An 11,084-nucleotide genomic window follows, 5' to 3' on the forward strand; every position below is an offset into this window, starting at 1 on the left:
GGGGTGGGTTCGGGGGGAGGGTCGAGGGTAGGGGTGAAGAAATGAAATTTTGAAGTTCAAAATATTTTTTAAAAATAAACTTTAATTATTTTTTGGAAGCGTGGGGTGGAGGTTGAGAGTTGAAATATTAATAGGGACCCATATATGAAAGTTTTGAAAAATTGCTTCTAAAACTTGATAACAGAAGATTTTTTTTGAAAATTTGGAGAAAACTTGCAATACCCATGTTTGACCCGTAGTTTTTTCATAATATACCCATATTTTAATGGATAAAATATGCGTATAATCCCAAATATTATCCATATTTAAATCACTCTTTCAATCCATATTTGATGGGCTATTTGGGCAGATCAGTGAAAAATGGGCTTAAATTGCCAACACTAGCTGCCATAAACCCAAAAATGCTCGGTTCAGTTTTTCAAGTGCTTATAGTTTAATTCTTTTGTATCATTTTTTTCAGGACTCTTGTAGAAAAGAATTCAAATCTAGGAGTCTGTTCAGTACAAAAGAAAATAAGTGGATTATAAAAAGGGATAATTGTATATAATAGCAAACTAATAACCTAAAATAAATGGAGTAGCTACGGTTTGATTTAATTGTGCTCCATAGCAAACGTTAGCCAAAGTTTGTCAGTCGCCTCTCTCCCAAAAATCTCGCTCGCCACTCTCCCTCTGCTCACCTCTCTCGCTTTATACACAGAAGTGTATGAATTGTGTTTCTGTTTTGTATAAAGCGAGAGAAAATTGTATATACACATGCAAAAACATATATCTTCGTGCTATACACTTAATTATACAATTTACAGACATTTTACTTCAATTCAATTGTACACAAATGCAAATTTTATACAAGTATTGCAGCAAAAAGGCCAACGAATTATACAATTGCGAATTATACAATTACAGTGAAATACAATTTTCTCTCTTTATTCAACAGAAGTGTATAAATTGTGTTTCTATTTTTGTATAAAGCGAGAGAAAAACATAAATCTTCTTCCTATACACTTATAATTATGCAATATACATACATTTAACTTCATTTCGATTGTATGCAGAGCAAATTTTATACAAATATGCAGCGAAATAGGCAGTGAATTATACAATTGTGCATTATACAATTGCAGTGAAATAGGATAGTGAATTATACAATTGCAACGAAATAGGCCAACGAATTATACAATTTAGGCCAGCGAATTATACAATTGTATATGTATAGCGAATTATACAGTTCTATGTTTGCTATGGAGCGCAATTATGCAAACTTTGTTATAGCATACAAATATAAATTTTTTATTTGCTACATGTGAAAGTTGCCCTTATAAAAATTGCATGTGATGTAAAAGAAAAATACTATGAGAGATGGGAATGGGGCTACAGGGGATGGGATGAAGATAAGTTGAGTTTGATGGTGAAGAGGACAAAATCACTTCAGAATTTGAATTTTCCCTACTTTCAGAAATTATTTTTTTATTTTTACGAAACTTGTTTCTGTACAAAAAATAGTGTACACAGATATTTACCACCAAGTACAAAGATCAGGAAATATGTGACATGCAATGCACTTTCAAAAATCACAGGATACTGCTTAAAATCCTACTTATATTCTAAACCTGACCATTGGAATTTCAGGCAGCAAGGATGAACAGTATCAGTACAAAGCTGTTGCCATTTAAGAAATCAAAACTCATCATGCTGCAATTCATTATGACTGGTAATAATGTAGCAATTGCTAGTTAGGGCTACAAAAGTCTTTACAACTCAATAACATTATATACAAATTTTATATCAATGTTTTTTTAACCATACTTGCTGAAGTTGTATAACCAAAATTGTTACCCCCACCCCTCTATCCCCTCCAGAGGGAACACTAACAAGTGGAGGCATATAGAAAGGTACAAGCGCGGTAGAAAAGATCATGACCAAACATGTCCTCCATCCGACTTCTTTTGTTTCTTCTTTCTCTTCTTCTCTTGTTTCGTATCTTCCCTTTCTTCAGTACGTTTATCATTGTGTGCGCGTATCTCCAATAATTTAGTCTTTTTATCTCGAAATACAGCGTCCGAACGTGAAGACATAAATTGCTGAAGACAACAGAAATCGTCTACTCACATTCTTCTGAACTTGGAAAAGAGAATGACAATCAAATTCACAAGACTTACCGTGGAATGATCCATTCCAGCAAGGTTGAAACCCATAATATCTTTGCGTTCCTGTTATAGTCAGAATTCATGTCAAAAATAGAATCCCCTATCAGTGCTTCTGCATTACAAGCTTAATTTATACAACGATACTAGAAAGGGGTGAGGTGTGCAGGTAGTGAAAGTCATCGAGACATGGTTGAGCAGTTTCAAATTTCAGAAAAATTAAAACCAAGGAACATCTTCAACTTATACTAAAATCTCTCAAGAAGTTGTAGGAAATGAGTTCATCAAACTTACTTTGACTTTTGCAGCAAGACTGTCGCTTAGACGGGTAATGAGGGGTCTGGCAGAGACAGTTGAAACCAATTGGTGATGATGAAGTTGCACTAGCAGTACTGCAACCCTACCAACAAGCTCCACCTGCAAGAACATTAGAAGGATAATTACTGTAAAATTAGAGATTGGACATAACTATAAACAACACAAGACAAGAACTTCACTCAAGCAAGCATACTTTGTACAATTACAGGTCCAGAAACATAATACTACCTAGTTGATGTTGACGTGCAAAGATTTGCTGATTGCTTACTTTGTACAAAAAAAAATACAGAAAAAGAAAATTGTTGACTACTACTGAAATTACGGATTCTCCACTCTTTGGAGACTGACCTTAATGTGACAAATTCAATTCAATTACTTTGTTTTCAAAAGTTCAAACACAATACTTGTGTTTTATAATATAGATACATGCAACAAACTTCACATCTTAAAAGAAAATATTAACCTTATCGATTGCAGAGGCCCAACTCTCCAGGTACGACAAGAGATCCAAAGCATCAGAGAAGGGTAAGGCCTGCAAAGAGTATGTGAAATATAATCATATATATAAGACAAAATCAAAATTGAAAGGATACAAGACCATTTAAACTCAATTGAAAAGACAAATTCAAAGAGATAAAAAAATGTTAATGTGTAAAGCTTGGTAAGTTGAATTATTAATTTTCTGGAATTGAGTAACAAATTATTGGAGTGAGAGATATACAACCCTTGTATCAAGCATTAAAGCAAGAATAAACTATGTTTTTCAATGATGTCATTCTACAAGACACTAGATAATATGAGGTAGGAAAATATTGGGAGTCTTTTCCCGGGTGACACATGATGTAAGAATGGCCACATAAGGTCATTTTTGGATACCTTCCAAGCAGATGGACTCGAGGCATGATATAAGTTTTGAGTAAAATACAGAACTCCAATCGACTCCATTTCAACCACAGATAGGCTCCAGGAACAGAAACATACTAGTGTCCATACTCAAAGCAGGAAGTTTGATTGTTACTTGATTATATCTAGTAAGAACTATCATGCATATCCATCATCTAATGGCCTAATCTACACAACTGGAAAGAAGAGTCTGGTCTATTTTTAAGTCATTCGACAGTTAAGGCAGACATAATTTAGTTGGTACTGGTAAGAATGCTATAAAAGCTTCAAAAAGGCAATAAAAACCAATCATGTAGAATACATAGAACAATTACAATCGACAAAAGAAGTCCAAAAATATGCTCAAAACACAATTAGGCAAAAATCATAAACCCTCTGAGATTGAACTTAAGATTTCCATTTGGGCTAGTTTCAGATTAATTTCACTACCCTCAAAAGGACAGTTTATCTTTAATTAAGCACCATCAGAAGTTAAATGGGAGGGGGACCAATAAGCTTCCATTATTTAAAAAAAAAAAAATTACTGGGGGCCCACAATTAGGCACGTCTCTAGGTAGCAATTTTCCAAATTAAGTTCAATAAAATATGCATGGTTAAAGCTCTAAACTCAAGTGTATGGAATCGTAAAGATGGCATTCGAATTGAAACAGTTAGATAACATTTTAGGTCAGGAAGTAATTACTGAAAAAACTGGACTTTCCTAATTAAAATATAATCTTCAAAATAATCACTTACCATTAAAGTTTGCTCCAGATCATTAGTATGCACACTAGACAATGCACGAAGAACATAATCAGAAGGAGATAGCCCGAGCATGAGAATATTAGACCTGAATTCTGAAACTCTGCCCTTTGATTTGTCCTCCTACATATAAACATAGTAGTCTCCATTCAAGAAATTACCAAGTCCAAAAAAAATTATAAAAGATTCCTTTTTTATAAAAAAAAAATTAATTAACTAGCACTTATCACCCTCCACATCCAATTACCTGGTTCCAAAGAAGAAGAGAAAGCAAGGAAAAGATACATATATTTAGATAACCGCCTCTTTGACAACCTTTATTTAGTCAGTTTCTTTATAAAAATCTTGTTCATAAGTTGCACTGAAAATATTTTGGATACTCCAAAATCATTTTATGAATGTTCTATTAAGTAGGCTTAAGTCTAAAAAGAATATGCATCAATCCTAAAAACTCTCTAATTTAAATTGTTCTTCTAACTCTTGTTCCAGTATAGGAAGAACAGTAAGAAGACGCCTCCTAGGTTAAGCAGAAAGGAAACCTCATGTTCAGCGATTCGCTTCAGTTCTGCATCTGCCATGTCCAGTGCTTCAATGATCGAATCTGTGGCAGTAAGAGTTTCTTGAGTCTTTTTCCCTGCTAATGCCACAGCTCCCTCCTCTGGAATTTCTTCCTTTGATCCATACTTATTCTCAAATGCATTGTCAATGTCTGATTCAAACATCTCTCCCAATCTCTTTTCTTTCTCTTCCTGCAAATCCAAGTAGCAACTTATAGTTCCTTACTTAAACTGTCATTAATCGATACAGTATTTAAGACATTAACACACAATACCTCAATAAAAAAGGGCTCATCAGTGCGATCCCAACGGCGTATTGACCGATCATGAGATCCAGTAACGATGAAATCCCCACGGTTGCTCATAGCAAGACACCAAACTTCCGCGTGGTGACCTTCAAGGGTTAAAAGTAACTCAAACTTATCAGCATCCCAGTACTTCACCAGGCGATCTTTCCCCACAGTAAAAAAGTAATGGGTGTTACGCACAAACTTAACTCCCATAACGCTGCCATGAAAAGAGAAAATCAGCATTTATTAATCGCAAAATGTTACCTAGTTGAATACTAGATTACTTAACGATTTAACCAAAGCACCTATCAGCATGCGCAAAAAGTGACTTGTGACAGTCCCCGAAATCTAAACCCCAAATCTTCACATTTTTGTCCGCAGAGCCGCTGACAAGCAGATCCCCATCTGAAGAAATATCCATGCACAATACAGGCAACTTATGTCCATAGAGTGATAGGAAGAACTTGAGTGAATCCATATAGTAGACCTGAACATGTGGACATCATAAATATTAGGTCTAAATAAGATCAGGCAAAAAAAAGTCTTTACATGAAATAAAACATAAAAGCATTGAGTAGACTACAAAATACAATGATGCAACAGAAAAACAATCCTATTTAAAAGTTTTTAACAGTGTAACAAAGCAACCTAGAAGTCAAGCAAGACATAAGTTTTGGTAGATGATTTTAGGATCTTGCCTCAGTCTCAAGCCTTTCCCGGGCTGTTTAGATGGGTCTATGTTTGGAAAAAAAATTATTAGGAAGTAGGTTGACTTTTATCAAGGACCCCAAGGGGTGTGATGTAGGCAACCTGCCCTAATGCAAGCATTAGAGGCTGCTTCCTTGGCTCAAATCCCTGATCTTTGGTCATATGGGAAATTACTGAGTGTAACAATTAACAATGAAAAATGTTTTTTTTTCAATTCCATAAGCTTAGAGGGAGCTCATAAAGCATAAAAAATAAACATATGGTAAGTAAGAAACAATGAGTAAGCAAATGACTAAAATTAAACTAAGAATTGAACGCAAAGATAGATGGTGAACAACACAATTGCAAGGCCTTAAAAAACTGATACGACAAGCAGGCATCATTTGTTTCTCAAAAAATAAGTACCAAATAGTGCTTCAACAAACTAATATAGTAAAAATCAGTACCAGGAGTGAAGAGTAATTACAAACTCCAAGAAAAAGAGCCAAGAGATTTGACCAGATAATTTCACAAATACTTTCATAATGAATACTTCCAAGTCCCAAGAAATGAGAATGTCTAACTTTAATCAAAACATATACAATTCAAATAAGTTAAGACTGTTACCTTTACTGTGCTATCCAACAAGGCAACAGCAATAAATTTACCATCAGGGCTCGCAGCAACAACTAGAACATCATCGTTCATTTTTAAACTACTTGTCGGAGATGCAGTTAAATGCTTAGACCCCTGTATGTAGATAAATAGAGCCCATCATTATTCACCAGCAGGAGTAGGGTTTTTTCATCTTCATCTAAGCAGAAACTAGTGCATTTTAAAAGCCAAAAGTATGGTTGTAAGAATTCAATCCAATATTATATCAGGGATTCGACATATTTTACATTAGATAAATTCCTATTCAGATGAGAACCTCAGTCTGCTGATCAGTTCCATAGAATTACTAAAGTACAGTAATCAGTTATTTATTTCTTTTCTTTAAAAGCACTATTATAGCCCTCTTTCTTTGAGAAGTATAAGAGCACAATTATGGCTGCAGAGTAATTACTTAAGAGTAAATAATATTTTTCACAAGATTCCAAGGATCCCTCTCGTAAACCATCCAACAACAAGAAATCCCAAAATTTGGAAGCAAAGTAGAGATAATAGCACTACACTATCAAGAAAGATGGAGGTGTAGAGTAATATAGATAGCAAGTCAAATTACACACTTCACCAGACTTCTGCACCATTTGAAATTCCCAGAATTTAATGTCGTGGTCGGCACTGCCAGTTAGAAGACCTGTCCCATCTGGAGTCAAGGCAATTGACTGAACAGATCCACCATGGGCTTCCACTACGTCCACACAATTACCACTTCTAACGTCAATAAATTCCAGGGTCCCACCCTTTGTACCAACAACAGCATACTTGTTGCCCGGAACAAAGAGTCCACAAAGACCATATCCTGAATCAATTGTGCGGAGGCAAGAACCAGTAGTAGGGTTCCATATTTTAATTGCACTGTGACTAGTTGACATCAATAGAGTGTTATCTGAGCTGAGAGTTACACTTCTGACATCAGCACGATGCCCCTGAAGCTCAATAGCACTCAATTTACTAGTTGAATTGCTTTCTATTGCATGAAATTCCAACAAATTATTATTCAAAGACAAAGCTAAGGTAGCCAGTAAATTCTTTGAAGCAACTGGGGAGAAAGAAATTGAGGAGATCTTCTTTCCAGCCCGTAGGGTCTGATGAAGCTTGAAGATATCCAGGACTGTAACAACAGGATTGTTGCCTCCTTCAGCTCCAATATTTGTCTCTCCTTTTTCCGTTGCCTCAAGGCCTTCTTTGGAAGATTTCTTCTCCTTCTTCCTGCTGATTCTTCTTTTCGCTTTGCGTTTAGATTCAGACTCATCCAGCACACGGAATATTTCCACCGTCTTCCCTGCAACTTGACAAGCCAGCAGATTTCCAGACTTGTTAAACCTCACTGTTGCAACTCTATCCTTGCTTTGACGCTGAATTTCACCAAATGACTTCAGTACTGCCCATTTGTTTTCAGCAGGCAAGTCCTTTACATCTGTTTCATTTTTGTTAGCAATCAATTGTCCATCAGCTAACTCATGCTTTATAGCATAAAAACGAAGTTCAGGGTCAGCAGAACCGGTGACCAGAAATCTTTCCTCGGGGTCAATATCTATGGACCATATTTCAGTATGATGGCCACTTATTATCTGCATGCAATGTTGAGTATCAAGATCCCACACCCTCAAAAACTTGTCTTTAGAAGCCGTTACCAGTTTTTTATCAAAATCTAAGAAAACAAGATCTGTAACCTGCAACACAGATGGCAATGGAACAAAATTAGAAATTCACAAGTAATACAAGATGGAGTCAGAAATGAAAGTACATTATGCCTAGTTTGAAGATAGTATGAACCTGATCACGATGTCCCCGAAGGCGGAACAGGCCAGTCTCACCCACTACATCCCATAAAATAATGTCATTATCTTTGCTCCCTGATGCTAGTAATGATCCAAGCTTATTGTATCGAAGGGCCGTCACAGCACCCTTATGCCCATTCAATGTGGTTTCACATATACCTTTCTCAGAATCCCAGATTCTAATGCTTCCTTCAGCATAACCACTTGCTATCTGCAATTAAGTCCAATTTATCACTACTAAAGCCATACACAAGTTCCACAATCTTTCCTATGATACAAACCTCTACAACAAAATAAAAATATCGAGTCTGACCAAACAAACATAGAACACAACATTGACTTTGGAACCATCTTGACATTTTAGCTTTCCTGCTTCCCTAAGCCCAAATTATTCTCTTTAATGCCTTCCATTTTAAGATACAACTACATCTTAAATGAAAGAGTAGCATGAATGCAGAACATCACTACAAATAGATCATACAAGAAGAATATTATTTTAATAATCTGGAAATCCATTGTTTTCAGTTTTGAAACTCAATGAATAATGTAGTCGACGCTTCTTGACCAAACTACCAGATTTGTTTTACCAAACTTGACGCGAACACAATGTGTCCTATAGCACACCATGCACTCTACACCACCTTTATTGTAGAACCAAAGCCTAGATGCATACAGGAAAAAATACTTATCTGGATGAAATCATACTTGAAATAATTTTTCCCGATTAACCATGCTGTATCAGAACTTATCTAAAACCCAAATCAATCAATCAAATACACCTCAATCCTAGACTAGTTGGGACGGGCTATATGAAACCTTCCACGTTCTTTTGCCTATTTGGACCCATTTAGTTCCCACTAATGTAAGTGAAACAGTAACATGTGTAAACTAACAACTAATCATTCTCAATTAATTGGATCGCCTTCCACATGGACCCCTCGACCAAGCTTTTACTATAAGGCATGCTATGTATTCTTCCCCGCTGCTAGTAGGTTAATGGTGGAGCGTCTAAAAAAAACTACAACTTCACCAATCTATAAAAGTCATTCTCTATAACAACATTTCACAATAATGGCCAAATTGTTTTGGAACCAATTTTTTATTTATTAACATATTAAAGCAGCCAAAAATATCAATATCAGAACAAAGTAGGAGCACTATGGCGATGAGAAATACAACTGAATTTTAGCAAGGCAGAGAAAAAAAGCTGAAAAAAAAGAGAATGAAAAGAAGATTTACTTGGGATGATGAAGAGGATGCCATTGATGTAACCGCAAGAGAGGGACCTTTTGAGTCCGATGAAGGTAAAGGAGCTAGGGTTTTAGTGCAAAGACCCTGCCTTACATGCCATATACCGATTTTCTCCAACGCCGCCGCTAGCAAGTGCTTGCCGGAGCTGTCATAGACAATATTTGATTCCCCGGATACTATAACCCCAAAAGAAGCCGCCGGCTCATACCGGAGATATGCCTTCACCATTGGTTACTCTGTTACTTTTGTTTTTCTTCAGCAATGGTGTGAACTTATCAGAGCTAGGGTTTAGGGTTTTAGCTCTGTTCGTCTCTTCTTCTATTTTCAATAGCCGCGTATATTTTATACCTAATAAACTATTATGTGTGTAATTTGTATTATTGACTACATAAATTTTAAGCTCCTCGAAATGGAAAAGGGTCAAAAAATATATTGAACTAATGGAAATGGATCATATAAATCCTCCATTGGATTTTGGGTTCAAAAATACTCTTGCCATTAGTATAATGACTTACTTTTGCCCCTCAAAACTAACAGATGTCATGTCACTTTAAAAATCACTTAAAACAATTTATTTTGCTGATTTGAAAATTCAAATGGACAAAAAAGTCTAAAAGTATTTTTTTCCTATGACCCATCTTCTTCCTCAACTAGTTATGGATACGAGGCATCTGGTGGGGAGAATATCAATCGTATGCCTACCTGAATTCTTCTGTAAACTCTTAATCAGTAGTATATACCTTCAAATTGGCATGTTCTTTTGTCCATTAAATTCAATTTTTTATGAGAGAAGTGTTATAAATGTCTAGTGGAAAAAATAATATTTCTATTATTTTGTCCTCAAAATGCAACACTCAATGATCACATCTTGCTGCCATTACTTAGAAGTGGACTTCTACTTAGCCATTTTCTTTTTTTGGATGTCTTTCTGTCACGACCAAGGAGCACCCTCTAGACGTAATCGGCGTCTTCGTCTTCGAAGAAGACTTGGACTAGCCCTTAGCATTCGTCATAACATATCATAGGTCGAAAATGCGGAAAAAATAAAAACTATTACATAATGAAGTATACTTAGACTTCTCACATATCATATATGGAGTTAACATAGACTCCTCGCTTATTGAAGTTTACATAGACTTCTTGTTTAGGCAATAAAACCAATCCATAAGAAATAGTCTAATACTTTGTCTCACATTAAACCATCTAAACAGAATTACAACATTCGGACATAGCCCTTATACAAGTACATTATGCACATATACGCTTACAACAATAGTCTCAAGAATAGGGAAGGAAATAAGTGTCTTTAGATATAAGCAATACTACTAAGGTAGAACAAATGACATCATCCTCGAACTTGAGGACTCACCAACAATTTGGGGGAAAAGTCCAAGTGTTCTTGCAAAGTGGCCTAGAAGCTCTTCAATGGCTGGAACCTACAATGTTTGGAAAAAGGGAAGAAGTATGGTGATATACCGTGGTTTCACGGTATAATTAATACTTTTTCCTTAAGTTTAGTGTGTCCGAAAGCCTCTTTGTGCTAATTTTGATATAAGTTTCTCTTTGTTTTGCAGGAAATCTGTCCAAAGCTGAATGCGGAGATGTTGAGCGGAAAAATGCAGAAGAGACCACCTACGGAGGTTATGACGGTCCGTCGTGCTTGTGACGGTCCGTAGGTGGCAACGTAGTGCAGCTGCTGAAGGAAGATGGGGAAGTCTGACCAAGTGTGGGATTACGAAGCTTGTGA

At 35.9% G+C, this 11,084-nt stretch overlaps 1 protein-coding gene across 1 annotated transcript; it reads right to left on the reverse strand.

The window, feature by feature from the left end:
* Positions 1-1,647: 1,647 nt before the first annotated feature.
* LOC107002644 (WD repeat-containing protein 3) lies at positions 1,648-9,794 on the reverse strand. The gene is made up of 12 exons (XM_015200745.2): positions 9,326-9,794; positions 8,082-8,297; positions 6,869-7,978; positions 6,267-6,389; positions 5,258-5,439; positions 4,938-5,169; positions 4,645-4,854; positions 4,100-4,228; positions 2,925-2,993; positions 2,438-2,560; positions 2,159-2,209; positions 1,648-2,080 (listed from the first exon to the last, which is right to left on the reverse strand). Exons 1-12 carry the CDS (start codon positions 9,563-9,565, stop codon positions 1,913-1,915), a joined length of 2,853 nt encoding a protein of 950 aa, XP_015056231.1. The 5' UTR covers positions 9,566-9,794; the 3' UTR covers positions 1,648-1,912.
* Positions 9,795-11,084: the final 1,290 nt, after the last annotated feature.

This window comes from Solanum pennellii, chromosome 10 (assembly GCF_001406875.1).
Source record: "Solanum pennellii chromosome 10, SPENNV200".
NCBI lineage: Eukaryota > Viridiplantae > Streptophyta > Magnoliopsida > Solanales > Solanaceae > Solanum > Solanum pennellii.

Coding starts and splice junctions, on each gene's coding strand:
- LOC107002644 (XM_015200745.2), bottom strand. CDS start 9,565: ATGGTGAAGGCATATCTCCGGTATGAGCCGGCGGCTTCTTTTGGGGTT. Junction 5,440..6,266: donor TGTTGGATAGCACAGTAAAG/GTAACAGTCTTA, acceptor CCACATGTTCAG/GTCTACTATATGGATTCACT. Junction 2,081..2,158: donor CTGGAATGGATCATTCCACG/GTAAGTCTTGTG, acceptor TGTTGTCTTCAG/CAATTTATGTCTTCACGTTC.